General features: G+C 33.6%; 1 protein-coding gene across 1 annotated transcript; it reads right to left on the reverse strand.

Annotated features, from left to right (window-relative positions):
- Positions 1-22,241: 22,241 nt before the first annotated feature.
- LOC140435723 (zinc finger MYM-type protein 6-like) lies at positions 22,242-22,580 on the reverse strand. The gene has a single exon (XM_072524443.1). It carries the CDS (start codon positions 22,578-22,580, stop codon positions 22,242-22,244), a length of 339 nt encoding a protein of 112 aa, XP_072380544.1.
- Between the last annotated feature and the right edge of the window lie 208 nt (positions 22,581-22,788).

Here is a 22,788-nt window from a genome sequence, read left to right on the forward strand (position 1 = left end):
CCGTTTATCTGCAGCACCCTGTATAATAAAATATAATTATCAAGACACGAAAATATAAAACTAAAATAAAATTCCTTTCCAAGTACTCAACGAATAAATGCACTTAGACTAAAAATAACGGTTTTAGTATTTGCTACCGAACTAATTACGTAGATACATACTTCGGTTTCGAGTGGCATCTAAAGCTCTGCAAATCCTCCAATAATCTGATAGCCAACATTAAAAAAACTCAAATCGTTTATGTTCCGTAATTGATGGAAAGTGTACACGTTAATTCCTCAGTCTGTAATAATCTCTTTGAATGGATTGAAAGGGGTTTTACTTTGATCTTTACCCAAAGTAAACCGAATGGGTAGTAAAGTGCAATTGATGGCTACAGTATATTATGTCAAATAGAAAAAGTACATGGAACAAAAATGTTAAATACAAAAATGTTAATTTTTAAAATATGTCTTATTATGTTTTAAAAACTACAATTTCTGAATGCCTGATAGAACGGTAGTGGTAGGTACTGCAGTTATATTTTTGAAAGGAGAATTATCTCTTGCAAAGTTATCCTAAATTATTTTCCAACTAAACGTAAAATGTAAATATAGAAGTCTGCATTTTCACACGTACCTGCTTGTTTATACAAGAAAAATGAGTGCACTAATTCGGTTTAAATAAATTCTATAACTGTTGTTTTGTGGCATCTTAAGTAGACTTCAAGCCCATGGGACACTTTTATGGGTTCATTTGACCCAGCATGAATTACATATACAGTGGTGTTAAAAAGTCCTGTATCACCTAAGCGCCTTATAAGTTTTTGAGGTTTAACACAAGTTTTTTGTATATTTTCGCTAAATCATTTTAAGTTTGTGCTTGTAATTAGCATTATCAATATACTTACTAATGTTTTTTAATTAGTAGCTCAAAATTCTACAGAAAAGATTAAAATAATCTGATTAAAGGGATTTCCCATATTCCGAGAAAATTATGAGGTGATTATTAAGTCGTTAAAGTACTATTAAATTGAATCTTATTGGCAAATTTGCCACATATTTTGACTATATAAACACTGTAGTTACCCTAACACATTTATTCGCTCTTTGATTTTTGATAAAAAGGTCAAAATGTCATCCCAGACCAAACAAACTAAATTATCGGACGAAAAGCATTATGAAATTATTTTTCACCATACAAACGACAAATCTAGTCGCAAAATAGCATCCGCAGTAAATTGCAATCAATCTGCACTAATTAAAGTCATTAAGAAGTATGCCGAACAAGAAAAAATCGACGACAGACGGCGTAGTGGCCGACCAAAGAAAACTTCTGTTCGGGATGACGCTGCGTTAACCTTTGTGTCTATACCCAGGTACCTGGGTATGGGTATCCTTGGTAATTGTTTTATCTGAATCATTGACGATAGTATAAATATTTTCATTCGAGCTTCTAGTTATTCCTAAAATTATTTAGAACGAAGAGATTTATAATAAAAACCAAAGAAAAAAATGCATATAATATATTAAAATTACCTGTCAAAGTTTTTACACCATTACGTCCACACCCGTGGCACCCGGGTAACACTAATGTTTAGTAAATTATGAAGCTCGGTCTAGTTTTTTTTATAATAAAAGTGATATGGAAACGTAAATAAAAGTTACATTTTAAACACATTGTCCACACTTACTTATATTTACTGAGTGTTCGTTACATAGTGGACGATTACAAACATTACATGATTTTCGTGTCTTTCTTAGCCGCTTTTTCGCTAAAGACATACAAATGTAGCAGTTTCCAACAATTTTGAGGCGTCCAGTGGAATCTCGAAGTGGTAATGACTCTGCAGTATTACTTGAATCTGTAGGTAGAGGTTTTCCTAACATACACTCAATTCCTGACCTTGATAAAAAATTTCGGTATACATTTGGTACTTTAGATCTAGCAGAAATTGCAGGCATCACTAGTTGTTTCCCTAAGTCTTGTAGAAAAATTCTACGCTTACGGGTTTCAGTAGAACTCTGTGGATTATTCTCTGTATAAATTATATAGGTTGCTAGGCAAGCTACGTCTGGGATATTGTAAAAGAAGGCTACTGGCCAACGCAAAGTTCTGCGTTTAGTGGAATAATGAGAAACCATTTTGTCCATGTTGTCTACGCCTCCTTTAGTTGTATTATAGAATTGAATTATTTCAGGTTTATTTTTTGGGCCACTTACATTATCGTTGTCATGCATTGTTGACAGCAAGATAACGCTTTTTTTCTTTTTTGGTACATAAGAACAAATAGTAACAAGATCTGCACTGAATCCGTGTAATGACGATTCAGTCTCACGCTCTGGCGAAGGCAGCATTTCTTGTGAAATATATGGTTTGTTTCTTTTCAAAGTACCAACTAATGATAAATTCCAAGACAACAGGAGATGGGCTAGTGGAAGAGTTGTGAAAAAATTATCCATTGTTATGTTTCGTCCAGAATTTTTGTATCGGTAACACAAATCTTTTACTACGCGTTCACCTTGATTAGTTTCACGTCCAGTCAAATTTTTGCCAGTATAAATTTGTCCAGTAAGTGGATACGAATTATTGGCGTCACAAACCCACCGAACCTTGATGCCATACTTGGCAGGTTTTGCTGGCATATATTGCGTGAAACGTGTCCTACCTCTAAAAGAAAATAACTGTTCATCCACAGTAAGAGAATCCGACGGTACATAGTTACAACGTAAATTATCATTGAGAAGATGGAATATATCTGTAATAGCTGCAGCTTTATCATTTTGCAAACGTTCTGCACGTGTTTTGTCATTGTCAAACCGTAAAAATCTGCTGATGCTCCAAAAGCGATTTATGCCCATACTTGCTCGGTAAAAAGGATGAGTCTGTTTTCCATAAATCTTTCGAGTGCTCTGAATTTGAATGCCGTACTCCTGCTGTAATAAGAATACCTAAGTATGCATCAAATTCTTCTGTTGTGAGTGACTTCCAAACATTTCGAGGTTTGTCGGGGTTTTCAACATTATACTTTTCACAAACGCTATTAGCTTTTCGATTGGTTTCGCGTATAATTATGTCACACATTACGTCACTGAAAACACATTTGAATGTATCTCTAATCGAAAGAGTTTTAGTAGAACGTACTGGGCCCGTTTTTTCACGCAAAAGGTTACGTTTCAGTGTTCGACTTGCAGTAAATGGTTTTCGTTGCCAAATCGTTTTATCTTTTGCAACCAGAACATCACGTTGGGAAGAACTTTCTTGAAAATCATCAAAATCTTTATCACTACTATCGTCGCCGTCGGTATCGATTTCAATCTTATTATTGATATCAGTAAAAACGTCCTCTACGTCAGAAGCTTCATCTCCATCCGGTTTGCTTTGCGAAACATAGTCCTCATTTGATTCCTGGTTTTCGATATTTTTGTCTACTTCCTCATCTATATCGTCTATAAATTGTTGCAAGTACTTCTGTTGCTTTTCATACGTTATTCTAAAATTGAATGATCTATGTATAAAACATTGTAAAAATAAACAGTAATAACTTACCTTCTAAATTCGCTAGCACTCACTTCTCTTCTTGCCATTATTACAAGTAATTACAACATAAAACACGCATATAGTCACAAAAATATTAACAACTTGTAAGTACAGTTAAATAAACACTGATAGCAAACAAAGAAAAACTCCCAATTGTCTGTAATTTTTATAAGGTACAAGCGAAGTTTACCGAAACAATGCCGGGTACCTGGGTAGCACAGGTATAGACTCCCGTATCACGGTATTAAAATAACGGTTAAGAAAAACAAGTCTGGCAGATAGAAGCTTTAATTCCACCTAATTGACGAAGCTGTGGCCTGAGTCTATAGGTGTAAGCGTGTGCACTTCCACTGTGAAAAAAATACTGCTTAAAGCTCCAAAATGTGTTCTTCCCACAATTAAACATCCAACCTTCGTTATGATATGGGAATGCATGTCCGCTCGAGGAGTTGGTTGCCTACACGTCGTCTCTTGGATGATGAATGCTACCAAATACATTGAGGTACTACAGAGTAAAATGCTGCGTAGTGGAAAAGACTTGTTTGGCAAAGAAAAAATTTTTCAGGGTGATAATGCTTCTTGCCATAGAGCAAAATTGGTTAAAGCTTGGATGGAGAGTAATGAAATTGATATGATGAACTGGCCAGCGCAATCCCCGGACCTCAATATCATCGAGAATTTGTAGCAAAGGATATCAAACATTATTTCCAAAAGCAAACCCACAAATAAAACGAAATTAATCGAATCTCTAATCCACACTTGGCATCACTGTATTTCCATGGAGGAACTGCAAAAATCATCTTGATGTAAATAGCCTAATTTTTGTAATGTTAAATAAAAAATTTCCGAACTACACGTTTTTATTAATCAAAATTTTTGCTGTGTGTCCATTTTATAATATTGTGTTTTTATGTGCTGCTTTTTTTGTAGTTTCGCACTCGCAGTGTGTTTTCTGTAGAACGACCAGGTCGATGTCGTTATCTTTTAGAAATTTTGATAAGTACTGACTCTTTGAATAGATATGCTTTCTACATTTAAGTGACAAATTCGGATCATAGGTCCGAGTTTTCTAGTCGTTGGGTCCTGAGAAGATCCATTTGTATTATTGTTAATTTGCCTTCTGATAACGTTTATGCCATTGTTTGCAATCTGTCTCTGGTCAGGAGATCCTGAGATTATCTGACCGCCAGTATTTGCTAGTTCATTTAGCGTTACCCAGGGTACACGTGTAGTATTCTACTACGGACGCGAACTAGCTCTACATCCAAACTTTACACTTCGACAAAAATAACGCAAAATTGATGGAAACGTATTTACCAACCTACTAATTTAAACACCTAAGTTTACTTTTATTAATAAACTGTCTTTAGTCTAGAGTGAATATTAGTTAAGGTTTAGTTTAGGTTGTTATTATGAAATCGTGCTTAAATTTTAACTCTATTTCACTTCTCATTTTAAAATTATTTCACGTAAATATAATGTCGGATTTTTACAATTATCAGTTCAAAAATTGTATTAAAGTGTGACAAAAAGGGTTATTAGTAAAACATTTTAAATTTAACTTTTATATTTATATTTTAGAAGAGATTTCTAAATCGGCTCATATTAAATATGGCTTTTTACGAAATGTTAGTCAGATTAAACAATTGGAACATAGCCCAGTCTGGTTAAATTTTTTTTGTAGATATCTGAAGGTTTTAAGACATAGGTGGGGGTTACTAGATGACGAATAGATGAAAAAGTACTTTTACCTTACATTTTTTTAAACAATAATATATGGTCACAATTTGATTTTTTGTCTATAAGTTTTTTCCCTTATATTTTACATAAACAATATTTTTATAATTTTTTTATATTAAAAATATCTTTATTTTCCGGTTTTTAAATTAAAATCGATAAATAATTTACGTAAATATTTGAAAAAAAGCAGTTTTTTGGCACTAATTTATAAATTTTTTAAATTTTTTTACTTAATACATTTGAACATCGAGGAATTATCGTCTTTTAAATTTGTGCGAAATTTCCTCCCGATCGATCAAATAGTTTAAAAGTTATTTAATTTATTTATCCCTGTGGCTAAATATTTAAACTATTGAACTTGCTCTATTAATAATGCTAGACACATTTAGCAAATTTTATAGGATTTTTTAAGACTTAAACTATCTCAGAAGTTAAATGCATATTGCGTTTATTTACAAAATAAACGTTTGAAAAATGGGTACGTTTTTTACTTATAAACAATTAAAAATAATTTCTATGTTTTTCAAGCTATATACTTGTACATACAACCATTGGATAGCTGGTAAAAAAACTCACATTAAAAAAAAACCTTTTATGACCAACAGGAACGAAGTTAGGAACTATTTTTAAAAAAATTATATCTTCATTGTTTATAAACATTAAGAAGTAAAATTTGCACAAATTTTGAATAAACATCCAAATTTTAGATTAAAATTTATAGCTGTAAAATTCATCCAATTTTTCAAAACTTACAGCCCTTAGAAACGAAGGTACTTTCGAAAGATCGACATAGGAAAGTGGAGGGAAAAACTGTTTATGCTCCGTTTTTTTTTTTCGAGATCGGAACTTCAAATTGAAACACGTGGGAAAAATTTACATTATCTTGACTTTTACTCCAGCTAGAAGCCACTTTTTTTTTAATCTGGGGTAGCTCGTCGAAATATAAATAATAACTACATAGTTTTCACTGGAAAGCTCGGAAAAATTGAGTCCATTTGAAATTCACCATCACTTTTTTTTTTAAATTTGGCTGGAATAATCTACCGCAGTATTAATAATGATGACATAATTTTCACCCCCCTTCCCCCGAAAATCTCGGAAAATCCCGGAATAATTAATATAAGGAATATAATAATATAATGTGTAAAAAATTACATGAAATTTAATTTATAAAATAGTTAAGTATTATTATATCATTGATATAAAAAGAAAAAAAATATATGTCGATTTTCTGAGATTTCTTAGAGGGGATGGAAATTATGTCATCATTGTTGACACTGCGGCAGACTATTCTGGCCAAATTAAAAAAATGTAAGTTTTTACGGTGAATTTCAAAAGGCCTCAAGATTTCCCGGCCAGTGAAAACTATGTAGTTATTCATATTTCGACGAGTTACCCCAGATTAAAAAAAAAGTGGCTTCTAGCTGCAATGGAAGTCGAGATAATGTAAATTTTTCCCACGTGTTTTAATTTGAAGGTCCGATCTCGAAAAAAAAAACAAAGTTAAAAAAGTTATTCTCCACTTTCCTATGTCGATTGGATGAATTTTATAGCTATAGGTTTCAATATAAAGTTAAGATCTTCATTTAAAATTTGTGCAAATTTAACTTTTTAATGTTTATAAACAATGGAGATATGATTTTTTAAAATTAGTCAATAACTTCTTTCCTATTGGTCATAGAAGATTTTTTTTAAACGTAATTTTTTTACCAGCTATCCAATGGTTGTGCGTACAAGTCTGTAGCTTGAAAAATATAGAAGTTATTACAATTGTTTATAAGTAAAAAACATACCCCTTCTTCAAACGTTTATTTTGTAAATAATTTCGATGAAAACGCAATATGCATTTAACTTCTGAGATAGTTAAGGTCTTAAAGAATCCTATGAAATTTACTGTGTGTCTAGCATCATTAATAGAGCAAGTTTAATAGTTTAAATATTTAGCCTCAGGGATAAATAAATTAAATAACTTTAAAACTATTTGACCGATCTGGGGGAGATTTCACACAAATTTAAAAGACGGTAACTCTTCGATGTTCAAATGTATTAATAACATTTTATTTTGTTAATAAAAAAATAAAAATTTATAAATTAGTGCAAAAAACTGCTCTTTTGTAAATAAATCTGTAAATTATTCATCAATTTTAATTTAAAAAACGGGAAAATAAAGATATTCTTGTATGAAGCAGCAAGAAAGAAGCACACTATACCAAATAATATCAAGAAAGCCCTAGGAAAAAACATGAACATTAAAAACACAATAAGTTATCTTAAAGACTCAGGACTGTATCAATTATTGTAATTTTTTCTAACTTTACCTGTATTATATATTTAGGTCGCTAATAACCCTGGTGGTTACAGCGTAAATAAATAAAAAAAAATATATTCTTGATGTAAAAAATGATATAAATATTGTTTATTTAAAATATAAGGGAAAAAACTTATAGACAAAAAATCAAATTGTGACCATAAATTATTAATTAAAAAAAAACGCATGGTAAAAATACGAGTAGGTACTTTTTCATCTATTCGTCATCTAGTAACCCCCACCTATGTCTTTAAAGCTTCGAAAATCGATGATTTTTGCATAACCAGACTGGGCTAACAGTCCATTTAGGTGTCAAGGGGTGACCGTTACACAACACGTTTAAATTTTATTAAAAACTTTAAAATAAATGAATAAATAATAAAATTACTTTATTCCGTTTTAAACATAATGTTTAAATTAAAAAAATACAGAAAACATAAGTAGTATAAAGTCTTAAGCTAGTCTAAACCCGCCCACGGTGCCACTTTTTTTTAATAGTATGCAGATATATAAAATTTCTTGTAAAAGTATGAAATTTATGTAAAATGTGCCAAATATGCAGAAAATGCATTTTGCATAAATATTTCGATCTCTATTGGTAACACATATGAAAGACCCATTTTTTCCCTAAAAAGAATTTTTTATCGCAAAATAATACAGTGGAAAAAATCGCAAAATAATAATACGCAAGCATGAGCCTATTACACACCCATTTCCAACTGACCTAAATATGATGCTTGCCGGTGTAGATTTTAAAAGTTTCGAGTTCTTACTATATTTAAACTGTCCATTATACTTTTTAATTTTGACCACGTAGTTTTATCTGCGAATTGAAACATACAGAGCAACCAAAAAAACTTAATTGGTTCTGGCCGCACGTATCCGCTCCGTTTGCTTTTAGTTTATCCGATATACAAAAGATATAACTGCTGTGATGGATGAGTATTCCCAAAACCGTGCACTTCTAATTAATAACAAACGCACTGATGAGTTTTTTCGCGATGATTGATAGATGAAAGCTTTTTAGCATTGTGATGGCTGCATCACTTGGTTGATTAAAGAGTATAAATGGGATATGCGATTATTGTCAAACAATGATGGGGTTTGCTTTAAACTAAAAACGATAAAACAATTAACACGTTAAGTGCCAAATAAGAAAACAAACGGTTTTTCGGTTCAATTGGTGCTTTATATACATTTCGTTAGTGTAATTCGCATAGTGCGTAACTCCATTTTTTTTTTAAATATGACTTTTTCCGCTATCTGGGATAACGGTACCATATGTTTAGCCTAAAAAATACCCATCTCCGCAGCATTTACCGTTTCACAATAAAAGCAGTCACAGAAAATTGCCTAAAACCATGCATCAAATTGTTGAAAAGCAGACTGCTTATCTCCTGCCATTTGTATTGGTTAGCGCAAGTCAGTAGTTATTTTTAAACTTTATCGTAAAAATCTTCAATTTTTGCTTAAACTCTGCGTGTTGTTAGGATATACGCACTACACACCAAACTTAAAAGATAACACAAGACGGAGATATGAATATTTCAACAATAAGCATGACTATCAATATGATTATCAATCAGATTTGTGTGGAAGAACCGTATATCATAATGAATTTGGGTAATTGTATTATTACAAACACGGTCACTAATGACACAAAAAGATCAGAAGGCATCTTGTGCATGCAAAAAACGAACTGCCAAGACAATGAAACGTCCAAAGACCTGGACTTGGTAGAAATGGAAATGGAAGAAGAGATAGGTAGTGGTTTTGACTAGACATTTGACTAGACCACAAATGTGGTCTATTTTTGACAAGACTAGACACGAAATATTTGACAATTTTTTAAGGAAACCTTGGGATGAGAAAAAACTTTTGTGTATACATTAGTAATTGTAAAACCTACAGATAGACGAAGGGGAGAACGAGAAATATCTAGAAGGCAAACATTAACCGAGTTTTATTTAAACGCTGAACATCAATCGAATACGAATATGCAAGAAGATGTCTTTAAATGCACTCTGTATTGTAGAAATTTCCATAAAGGAGTGGGCCAGAGACATAGTTACAGATAATAAGCAAGTTGAAAAGAGGCCAAAAAGCGGAGAAGCGATAAAAAAACTTAACACATTTTTTCGACAAATTACCCAAAGTTATGTCCCATTACTGCAAGGCAAATAGATCAAAGTTATACTAGAAAATAGTATGGAAGTCAAAAGCACAATTATATAGAGTTTACTGCAAAGATTTTAGTGGGAAAAATAATATAAAACCCATGTCAAGAGCCACCTTTTCCATAATTTTCGATCAGCAAAATTAGTTTGTGTAGCAGCTTTTAAAACAAATAATATTTCACAAGATAAGTAAAATTTTCGTATTCTGCTAAAAAACGAAGCAAGTCAAGAAAAGGTTACAGACAAAGAATCAGATAATAAAGTTTTTACAATTGATCTGCAATCTGTGCTACTCTGTTCAAAGTCCATTGTGAGCACCCTCTATTACAAAACAAAACTATATGTAAACTATGTAACTATACACACTCAAAAATGTTTTGCATAATATAATATTTTCAAAATTATTTGCTAAATCTGGTAAAATCTATTTTTTTTTAACAAAATACTTTATTATATATTTAAAATTGTATATTTTGAAAAAACCAATAAACAAAATTTAAAGGATGAACAATTTATTATTATTATTTATAATATGTATTAAAAATATATTTTTTTAAATTTGTACAGATATAGGAACTAATACTTAAATATGTCGTATTTCCACCTCTTAAATCAATGCAATACTGAATGCAATATTCCATGCTTCTTATAAGTGTATTAATGTAGTTCTGGTCCATCGTGCCCCACTCTTCAATCGCTGCTATTCTAAGGTCTTGTAGTGTCCTTGGGGGTGGCTGCAAGTACTGAATTTTCTTTTGAGCATATCTCATCCGTGCTCAATGGGATTGAGGTCAGGTGAGCAAGGTGGCCATTGTAATATGACGATATCTTTTGTATCTAAAAAATCTGTCACATGCCTCGTACGATGGGGAGGCACATTATCGTCCATAAAAATAAATTCTGGACAAACAGCTCCTCTCCGCAAGCGTACAACAGGACTGTGGAATGGTATCAATATAAATTTGTCCATTCGTGCTACAAACAGTGGGAATTAGAGGAGTTTTATTATTGAGCATGATGCCGCCCCAAAACATTACGGAGCTGTTTCCCCATCTGTTGTCATGTCATTGTAAATGTTAACTGGCCCATTCCTGTCGAGTCCTTGTTTGCTCTAACATACTCTTTGGTACAAACAATGGTCTTCTTGTAAATAAATTCGCCGAATATAACCTGTTTCTAATAGTCTGATCGCAAATTACAATATTATGAGCTTGCTGTAGCTCTCTTCTGATAGCTGGGGCAGTCATAGAGGGGTTTCTTCGGGCAGTTAACGTTAAAAAGCGTTCTTGGACATTGGTGGTAATTCTGGGTCTTCCGCTTTTTGGACGATTGCTAACAGAATTCGTTTCTCGATATTTTTTCACAATTCGAGACACATCACTCTAATTAACTCCAATCCGGACAGCAACGTCGACTTGTGTGTGGCCTTCCTCAATCAAAGTAACGATTCTAGCTCTGTTGAACTTAGATATCATCATCATCATCAGTGGTGCTACAGCTCTAGTTGAGCCTTGACCTTCCCCAGTCTATTTCGCCAGTCGTTTCTGTTCATCGCCAACCGTTGCCAATTTGCCGGGCCGATTTTCCTTGCGTCCTCGTCCACACCGTCCCTCCATCTCAGTCGTGGTCTGCCTCTACTCCTATTTCCCACTAGGACCGATAATAGAGTTCGTCTGGGTGGGACAATATCACTTGTCTATTTATATTGTTCACTACAAAGTGAATAAAACGCAAACCAACTTTTACAAATATCGGTTTTCGAAAACCAATAAACGCAATATGAATATTGAGAATCTTTGCGACAATTAAGAAACAAAAAACAAGCAATAAAATACATAATTTTAGTAGATAAAAAAAAAATCGGTGCAAAAAATTTCAAATATAACAGTGCATAAAACTTCCAATGCATTTTTATTTACGGAAATTTATAGAGTGACCACTTTTTATGGCGGTCAGTGTAATTGTTAAAATGCTACTTGACCGATTGTGCCCATCTTTCGCAATTAGTAACTACATAAAAACTCACAATAGGAAATAACTTTTAAATATTTTTATTGTTCATTTTAATAAATTTGAACAATAATTATAAACAATTGAAAAAAGGACTAACTTTTTTTTTACAAACATTTTTTAATTTAGAAAATCTTATTTTAACGAGAAAGTATTTTTAAGAAAGTCATCTGTTGAACGTTTTTATCTAAAATGCGCAGTTTTTTCACAATATTAAAATGAATGAAAAAAGTCGCTTTTTTGCTAAAATGTCATCTTCTTCTTCTTCCTATGCCGTTCCCATTAACGGAGGTTGGCGACCACATTTTTAAAAGCTTCTCTGTCTTTTGCAACGTGGAATAATTCGTCTACAGTCATGGTTGTCCAGTCTCGAATATTTCGCAGCCATGACTTCCTCTTTCTACCTATTCCCTTTTTGCCATCGACTCTACCCTGCATGATGACCTGCAGAAGGCTATATTAATTATTTCTTAGTATGTGTCCAAGGTATGCAGTCTTGCGTACTTTTATCGTTCTCAACAATTTTTTGTCTCGACCCATTCTTCTGAGCACTTCCTCATTGGTGACCCTGGCAGTCCATGGGATTCTCAACATTCTCCGGTATATCCAAAGTTCAAAGGCTTCAATCTTTTTAACTATTTGCGCTTTTAGTGTCCATGTTTCTACCCCGTACAATAGTTGCGACCAGACGTAACATTCAACAAACCTCAGTCTCAGCGCAATATTCAGATTTTTGTCACAGAACAATTGTTTGAATTTTTAAGAACGCTGCCCTTGCCATTTCTATTCGTACCCGGATCTCTTGGTCTGGATCTAATTCTGTGTTGATCTAAGCTCCCAGATATTTATATTTTGTCACTCTCTCTATTTGCTGTCCACCAAGAGTTAGTTGTTCATTATTTATTGGACTCCTTGATACTATCATAAATTTGGTCTTATCTGTGTTGATGTCAAGTCCCATTTGAATGCATTCACTATTTATTGTATCTAGTAAAGTTTGTAGATCTTCTATACTCTCAGCCATAATTACCGTGTCATCTGCAAATCTTATGGTGTTTATGATTTCTCCACCAATTCTTATTCCCTCTTTTCTTTCCTATAAGGCTTTTCTGAATATGACCTGTGAGTACACGTTGAAAAGCGTCGGAGACAAGACGCATCCTTTCCTAACCCCTCTCGCAATCGGTATATTATTTGTTTCTATATCGTTCACCTTTACTACTGCTTTCTGGTTCCAGTATATAGCCTTAATAAACTCAATGTCTTTTTTGTCTAAATTGATGTTTTTTAATTCATCTATTAACTTCATATGCTGCACTCGGTCAAAGGCCTTCCTAAAGTCTATGAAGCATACATATGCACTCTTGTTATATTCCCGACATTTCTGCAAGAGTACCGTCAACGCAAATAATGCCTCTCTTGTACCCATGCCTCCTCTGAAGCCAAACTGAGTTTCATCTATCTGCTCCTCACATTTCTTATAAATTCGGTTTTGAACAATTTTCAAGAGAATCTTTAAAGGGTGGCACATTAGGCTTATCAAACTATAGTCATTACATGATTTGGCCATTCTTCCGGGATGTTGCCCTCTACATATATGTGGTTGAGAATTCGGGTGAGTCTCTTTATATTACCGTTATCTAAGGCTTTTAACAGTTCAACTGGAATTTGATCAGGACCCGGTGCTTTTCCTTGTTTTGCATTCTGTAGGGCATTCTTTCAACAATGAACAAAAGAATGGAAGTATTGGAAACCATCAACACACGAAAGCTGCAATACCTGGGGCATGTTATGCGTAATGAGAGATACAACCTACTTCAATTGATTATACAAGGGAAAATCCAGGGCAAGAAAAGTGTAGGAAGAAGAAGAATCTCATGGTTGCGTAACTTGAGGGAATGGTACGGATGCACATCAATTGAACTATTCAGAGCAGCAGCATCTAAGATCAGAATAGCCATGATGATTGCCAACCTATGTCGCGGAGATGGCACGTGAAGAAGAAGAAGAAGGGCATTCTTTACTTCTGAGGGTAAAATTTGTAGGTATTGTTTTTCTTCACCTATATCTTGTTCATTTTCTCTCTCTTCATGGAAAAGATGGATTATATATTGTTCCCATACTTCCTTTATTTTGCTCTCTTCAGTAAGTATTTCTCCATTATTATCTCTTGTTATTAGTGTTCTTCTTTGTCTGGTGTTGCCTGTAAGTTCTTTCATTTTTTTTATGTAAGTTTGAGGTGTCATGTTTGTTGCTGAGTTCTTCCAATTCCTGGCATTCTTTGTTCATCCATTCTTCCTTAGCCTTTCTGATTTCATATTTGATTTTATTCTTGATGCTTTTATATTTATTTTCATCTTTATTTCTGTATTTTCTTTTTTCAGTTATTAGCTCAACTATTTCCGGTGTCATCCAGTCTTTTTTAGTTATTTTCTCTTCTTCGCCTAGGACCTTCTTTCCCGCTTTTAGTATGGCTTTTTTCATATCTGCCCATTCAACGCTTCCTTCAGTTAACTTATTTATCTCTGAGTTTAGTTGCTGTTGGCAGTTGTCGTCTTTTAGGTTTTTGATGTTAATTTTGGTGGTTTTAACTTTTCTCTCCGGTTTCCTGAGTTTATTGTTGACGTTTGCTAGTAATAGATTATGATCCGTATCTGCATCTGCGCTTGGATAGGTTTTTGCACTGTGTATTCCATTACGAAACCTTTTGTTAATCGTTATAAAATCTATAAAAATCTATAAAATGTCATGACGCAGTAAAAGTATTGATAAGCACGAGATAATACGCCCTTTTTATTGAATTTTCCCAGATATTTCAGTTTAATAATAGCGCCCAGTAATTTTTCGATTTTTTAAGTGATTTTTCAGCTTCATTTCATGGGGTAATAAACTATAAACAACTTATAAATTAAATTTAATTTAATTATTTATTTCTCTAAATAAAAAATCAAAAAATTTAGTTAATTGTTAATGTACATAAGTGACTTAATTGATTTATACAGTTTTATAATAATTGTTGTATTATTGTTTGTTTAATATTTAGCTATGTCGATATATATATATATATATATATATATATATATATATATATATATATATATATATATATATATATATATATATATAACCTATGCCTCGCAGTTTATATAAAATAGCTTTAAAACTTTTAATTTTCAGTACTATCAATAAAATTGATATTGTTATATAATATTATAGTCTTTGAAAACACGATCCATCCAATAGAAATATTAAATCCCATCACGACGTAACCATTTAAGCGATATTGCAATTGGCGATATTTAACAACCGCCATAAATTGCTGTATGTCAATCCGTTGAAACTCGACCAATATCTTTGCAGTCGATCGTAGAGGAATTTCATTTTAGCACTTTACGGCATCTAAGGATGAACTTCAAAATAAATTGCCACACTGTAACTTATTACTTGCTTACTTATATATGTGAAGCATTATGTTTACTGAAATAGATCAATAAATATTTTCCGAAATCATTTTTAATAACAGAAAGTAAAAAATCTCACAGTTAAGGTAAAATTTGTATTCTAAAATACTTACTTTTTATGTTTTTTTGAATTATTTTTTTTAAATACTACTTTAAGAGTGCATTTGAGTATTTTAATATACCACTTGATAAGTGCAAAAATTAAAAAATTTGTAACTCAATGATTAGAAATTCAAATAAACAAAATTAGTCCAACTTGTTCAACTGTTTGTTCGAGCTGATCGGCCGTTGTCTTCTGAGATTAGCTCTCGACGTTTCGCCCACACTAGGGGTTCGCATCTTCTGGAGATGTTAGTGCTTCGCTTGTAAGCTGAAACTGACGCCGGCTGACTGGCATTAGAAGACAACGGCCTAACAGCCCAAACAAACAGTTTAACAAGTTAGACGATGGCCGTGAAAGCCTAACGAAAATTAGTCCCAATTTTGTTACTTTTTGGGGTAGCTGAACCGAACAGGAATATAATACCTCTATAAGCTTTCGGAGTACCTGGTACCCGGTAAGGGTGTTATTAACATATTTGTCTAAAGTTTTGGTAAAATTCGTATTAACAGGTGATTTAATGAAACAATAAGATTTCAAACAAACAAAAAAAACGGAAAAATATCTTTAAATAAATTTTATAGGAAAAGCGTATACTACACCGATAGAAATTAATGAATAAGAAAAGAAATATTCAGTTTTTGAAGATTATATTGGAAAGGTGGCCTTCATTTTATCGGACGCATTCTTGCATCCATTGTCCAAAACTGTGTAAAACATAGAGTAACCTTTGAGGTTTTGAAGAAAGAAAGAAAAGAAAGTTGTCGCATAGGGAGAGGTCCGGACTACGAGGCGGCCAGGGAATATCGCCATTTTTACTAATAAAACGGCCAGGAAACGATGTTCTTAGTAAATCCATTGATACTTGTGATGTGTGACATGTTGCACCATCCTGTTGAAAGGTCGTGTGTTGGTTTCTTTAATTCTTGATTGCCGGAAGAAAAAAAATTATATAACATATGCACGTAGCGGTCAGAGTATACTGTTAGTGCGTGCGCATCCTCAAAAAAAAATAAGGTCCGATGATCCCTAACGAAGAGATTGCACACCACACAGTTAACTTTTTTGAATATAGGTGTTTTTCCTGTAATTACCTTGGATTATTGTCGGACCAATAGCGGAAAAATCCCAGAGATTGGCTGATATCAACATTCATAACACTACCAAAAAAACCAAATGCAAAAGAATGCCAAGAACACCGGATAATAAGTTTAATGAGTCATACGCTCAAAATATTTTTAAAAATTATACACCGGAGAATACACAACAAACTTGAGCAGGACATAAGTGACACACAATTTGGATTTAGAAATGCACTGGGAATGAGGGAAGCCCTGTTTGCTGTTAATGTACTTGTGCAAAGGTACATGGAAGTTAATCAACCAGTATATATGTGTTTCTTGGATTACAACAAAGCTTTCGATAAGGTCAGACCTAACTGTCTTATCGAATTACTTGACAACAAAAACTTAGATATGAGAGACATCAGGATCATTAGCGCTATCTATTATAGTCAGATCACTGTGGTAAAAGGGAACAACGTCTTTTTAAATGAAATACAGATTGAGAGGGGTGTCAGGCAGGGCTGTGTCCTGTCTTCTACTTTGTTTAATTTTTATTCAGAGGAAATAATCCAGGAAGCACTAGAAGAACTAACTATGGGAAAAAAAGTAAATGGCCGACCAATCAATAATGTACAGTTTGCGGACGACACTATTTTATTAGCGGAATGTCTTGAGGATTTACAACAAATGGTTGACAGAGTGGTAGAAGTCAGTGAAGAAAACGGACTGTTCCTAAACACAAAAAGAACACAATTTATGGTAATTACAAAAGTCTAACAGCGCCAAGAAAACATAACAATACATGGAGAACAAATTAAAAAAGTTGGAAAATATAAATATCTGGGTATATTAATTAACGAAAATAATGAGTACACAAAAGAGATTAAGGCAAGAATAGAACAGGCAAAAAATTCTTTCAACAAATTGAAAAAAGTACTCTGCAGCAGAGACATTTCAATTTCTTTAAAGATAAGACTTCTGAGATGCTACGTGTTCTCCGTATTATTATATGGGTTGGAGGCTTGGACATTAAAGAAAGATGTTTCGGACAGATTAGAAGCCTTCGAGTTATGGGCTTTTAAAAGGATATTAAGAATAAATTGGGTGGATAGAATCACGAATGTCGAGGTGTTGAGAAGAATGGAAAAAGATAAAGAGGTTTTAAATACAATTAAAGTAAGAATACTGCAGTATCTGGGACATGTCATGGGGGCGAGCATTATATTTTGTTGCATTTAATAAGGCAAGGAAGAATACAGGGTAGAAGGAGCCACGGAAGAAGCCCCATCTCCTGGTTAATCAATTTGAGAGCTTGGTTTAACTGCACTTCTTTGACCTCTTTAGATCAGCGGTATCGAATGTGCGAATTGCCATGATGGTTGCCAACCTTCTTCGAGGAGATGGAACATAAAGAAGAAGATTCCCAAACGTCATTTATACTTTTGCGTTAGAGTCCATGTTTCCGCATCGTATATGAAAACCAGCCTCAGCAGTGTTTTGTATATAATAAATTTAGTTTTTTTTATATTTCTGTTTGTGGAATTGTTTTTGGAGTCCATAGTATGCCCTATTTGTGAGGTTTATTCTTTTTTTAATTTCTTCACTTGTTTTATTGGTAGTAGTCACTAGCGAGCCAAGGTATGTAAAGCTGTTAACACGTTTAAATATATGACTTCCAAATGCTGTTTCCCGTTCCTCATTTGCAATATTATTCTTAATAACCAACATGTACTTGGTTTTACCTTCGTTTATGACAAGACCGACCTGTTTCGTCGCCGTTTCCAATTCTAGGAAATATTGCTCAACATCTCGCTTGCAACCCCCTATTATGTCAATGTCATCAGCGTATGCTAAAATTTGTATTGATCTATTGTAAATAGTACCGCCGTCTTTAATTGGTGTGTCTTTGACTACCTTTTCCAAGGCAATATTAAATAGGAGGAAAGCTAGGACATCTCCTTCTTTAGGCATCTTTTATCTTAGGATCGACAATTTTCGCCCCGTATCCTAACGCTGACTTTTAAGTTAGACATTGTCATTATCGTTAATCGGATAAGTTTATCTGGTATACCAAACTCACACATTGTTTTCTTGACAGTATCGTATGCGATTTTGAAGTCGACGAATAGGTGATGGGTTTCAAAGTTAAATTCCAATGTTCTCTCGGGCATCTGTCTTAATAAATGAATCTGGTCAATTGTTGATTTTTCTAAAGTAAATCTGGTCTGGTATGTTAAAACTATGCCAACTGTGTAAACATGTATCCTTTTGTAGAAAATATTTGTTAGTATTTTGTAAGCAGTTGTCACACTGGAGCTGATCGCCTTTTTTTTATAACGGGCATATTATGCCTTGAGACCAGTCACAGGGCATGGTCTCATTTTCATTTCTCCTGGCCAGACAAGAAAGTAAAAGTTTATGCAGTGCTAAGAAGTGCTTGTAGAAGTCACTACAAATTTGATCAATTCCTGGTGCTTTATTATTTTTAAGCTATTAATGGCCTGGGCAACCTCTTGTGGGAGGTAGTTTATCGTTTGGTTTGAATAGATTCCAATCAAAAACTGCTGCTGAATAGAAATTTGATTAAAATTATTATGCAATTGTAAAGAGAAAAGTAAACACAGAATTTTTGTTGATTAATATAAAGCGTCTCACTAAAGGCCGATTTACATTAGACGTTCAGGTCACGCTCCGCTCAAGTTCCGCTCACGATCAAGAATTGTGTACACTATTCACAGTAGGCGCTCAGGAGACGCTCCGCTCACGATCAAGAATTTCGGTATACTATTCAATTTGGCGTGACTCAGTGAATAGGCACAGTTCTTTGCATATATAAATTTGTTTAACATGTTTAAAGATTTTTCTAACAGTGATTTGGCTGTCATTGCTTTATGTTTGGACGAAGAAGAGCTTCAGTCAACCAATAAGCAGCCAATAATATGGGTGCACAATATTTTAAAAACAAGGAAAACAGAAGGGTAGTTTTTTACTCTGTATAAAGGTTTCTATGACGATGAAACTAAATTTTTTCAGTACTTTTGAATGACAAAACATAAATTTTATTGTACCGTATCAAAATACAGTCTATCTCCCTGGTTCTACAATTCCTTACAGCAGCACACCAATTCAATCAACTGTCATCCATCGAGCTGCAAAAATCGTACCTTCACCTGACTGTTACTAATTCACACTACCCTGCCGCTCCACTCCACTCAGATCAAGTCACGATCAAACTATTCTCCTGGAGAATCGCCGCGGTCAAAAGAGCGGGACGGAACGTAAGCGTTGTGTTTACTGTGAATAGCACCATTTAAGATGCGTGTAAGAATACTTGACCGAACCTTGAGCTGAGCGTGAGCGGAGCGTGACCTGAGCTATAATGTGAATCGGCCTTAATCTACATTACCGCCTATTTAACCATTTTTTTTGTTCAATAAGCCTATACATCAAAATCTAACTTTTCTCATGAATGTTCATTAGGTTCTTTTTCTTTTAGAAAATTTATATATACAACAATTTCTTACAATTAGTCCCTTACTACTCTAAGATCTTAGACTGCCTATCATCACAAAAATAACATGTGTTTTATGTGTATTTACATGTGTACTAAATAAAAAGTAATAAAACCAGATAGCATTTAAGACTAATTTTACTTACATTGACAGGCGCGCTGCGGTACGGAATGCCGTCAACTGAACAAATCATAAACTAACGCGGTATGCACGTCGTACGTTGTCTAATATAGTTATTTGAGAATAGCTAGACGGACAACTGCATGTTACTAATAAAGCTTTAACGAATCTTAAATAAGGACGTTAATTACCGACAGAGCGCCAGCCGGAGGGTTACTAAGTTGAGCATACGACTGAATTATTATACATAAAAAATCATATCATTTTGTCCCCCAATAAATACATCTTGAAGTTTGCTGAATATATCCACAGCGGTAAAGTGGCTACTAAACACGAACTTTAGATCTATTTATGGTTGTATTTCAAACGAGCCATTCGCTTTTTATCACGCAAATTTACACAGCAATACATTCCAAGCGTATTACCGGGCCGTGTGTGCAGCGAGCGCGCGGTGCGAGAACTCATTTCAAACTTTCCTCACGTCACTCGAGGCATAAACTCTATTTCTCGATACCAAAGATTTAAATTGAGTTCAATTATGAATCGGAGCTTTCAGTGGTTGTTGAAAGCACCAGGATAAGTAGCTTGGATTACTGAGGTTTACGAAATATGCTTAGATGAGAATTAGGACAAAGTGTGTACAAGAATTTAATCTAAATTCGGAAATATTGACTAAATAAAGCAGATTTTAATCACAACAGGCTCTGTACGTGGAGCTTATGAATTAACGATGAGCATGCCAAATAAATTGGAGTTCTAAATTACAGATGAAATTTAATCTGTTATTTATATATTTCCCATAATTTTTTATATAATCTAAGGTTTGCAATTATAATTAGGTACCATTTTTATTTTTGAACTTTCTGCTCTAAAAATATTAATCAACATGCATTAATATCAAACACGTAAATTCTTTAACCAAGAATACTGCCTTCGGTCAACAGATCTTCTTCCTTGAAACTTTTTCTGTATTATGTGTTTCAAAATTTCATACTTTAGTTCCCTCATCAGTTAATCACGTGACCTAGGTATTAGAGTTTTCTTTTTTCTATAGTGGTGATTTATTGTTGCGTTTCTTTACCAACACTCTCCAGTACTTCTTTATTTGGATAGTTTTAATACTCTAGGACAGTGGTTCTCAAGCTTTTACCACTGAGGACCACTTGAGAACCACCTTTCAGAATTATTGGCGGACCACTTAGATATTATTATTAATATTTCCCAATAGTAGGTAAAATGACATGAACACTGAAGTTTTACTAATGAATTTATTATTTACAAAATAAAAAAAGAAAATACATTAATGACTCCCTTGGTCTTGCTTCTCACTTGAAAGTTTCTCAATATTTGGCTCGAAAGAAGTTAACGCCAATCTCATAGGAGCATTCAAATTTAGCAACCTATTTCTGTGTTTATTCTTGATGACATATAATATTGAGAATAATATACAGCCAGCATATATACATGGTATACAGTCAGCTACAGGAAATTAGTTTCCTTGTAGATTTTATCACTTTTAAATGATCATCGGATGAAATTTCAATAAGCTGTTCATTTTCCTGAATAGACAGATTATTATCGTGGGTAGCTGAAAAGGGATCAATCACCCACAGATTATTTTTCCTTACATCTGAATCAGCAGGGAAGTATTGCTCAAAGTAATCTTAAAGCGATTTAATGTAGGACTTAACCAGTGAATGTAAAACATCCTTATTTAAGCCTTCATTTTCAGAGATAAAATCTGAAAACAAGTTGAACATTTCAGACGATCCTTTTCCAGCTTCGGACTCCCATGGCAACATTTTTTCTTAAATGAATCAATTTTTTTCCAAAGGTCAAATGCGGTTTTAGATGATCCCTGTAGGCCTAGATTCAATATGTTGAGCTGTTCAAAAATATCTGCTAAAAAACCATAAATTCTATGTCACACAGTGTTTTAGCTAAATCAGGTTTTTTTTAATCAAGATACATATATACTTCTTCTCGAAGTTCATAAAAACTGGCTAAAACCCGGCCCCTGGACAGCTACCGAACTTCGGTATGTAGAAGGAGATTGGAATGGATGGATCCCATGTCCTCGCATAACAAAGCAAACAATCTCGAACTAAGAGCATTACTGTTTATAAAGTTCACGGACTTTACCACAGTAGTCAAAACCTTGTTTAGGTCGGGACTTAATCTTTTGGCAGCAAGTATTTCGCGATGAATAATAGAGTGTGTTAAAACAATATCACGGTTTCCTTCTTTTCTTACTTGGGAAACTTGTTTTGTGACCTGTCATTGCCACGGCAATGTCAGAGCAAAGTCCTACACAGTCTTTCCAAGAAAGATTTTTAAGTGTAAAATATCCGTCAATGGCTTTAAAAATATCTTTTCCGGTTGAGTTACCTTGCAACTCAATCAAGGTCAGGATCTCCTCAGATAATTTTTTGTTGTCTTTATCTATGGATCGTGTATAAACAAGAAGAATAGCTTTATTAGTAATATCTGTAGATTCATCAAGTTGTACAATAAAAATCTTTGAGGAATGAATTTTCTTTAGAAGTTGGGTTTCAACATCTGATGTCATTTTCAATTCTCCTACTAACGGTGTCATTGAAAAGAGGAATATTTTGCATTTGTTTAGCGTATTTATCACCTAAAATTGCTTAAGTTGCATTTACGATACATGGTAAAACTAGTTCCTCACCAACAGTAAAGGGTTTTTTGGTTTTTGCGATTTTAAGTGAAAGTTGATATGACGCCTATATATTAAAATATTTTCAGCAGTTTTCATG

Source organism: Diabrotica undecimpunctata, chromosome 3 (assembly GCF_040954645.1).
Source record: "Diabrotica undecimpunctata isolate CICGRU chromosome 3, icDiaUnde3, whole genome shotgun sequence".
NCBI classification, from domain to species: Eukaryota; Metazoa; Arthropoda; class Insecta; order Coleoptera; family Chrysomelidae; genus Diabrotica; species Diabrotica undecimpunctata.

Bases quoted from the DNA above. Each gene is read 5' to 3' on its own strand.
- LOC140435723 (XM_072524443.1), bottom strand. From the start codon at position 22,580: ATGACATCAGATGTTGAAACCCAACTTCTAAAGAAAATTCATTCCTCA.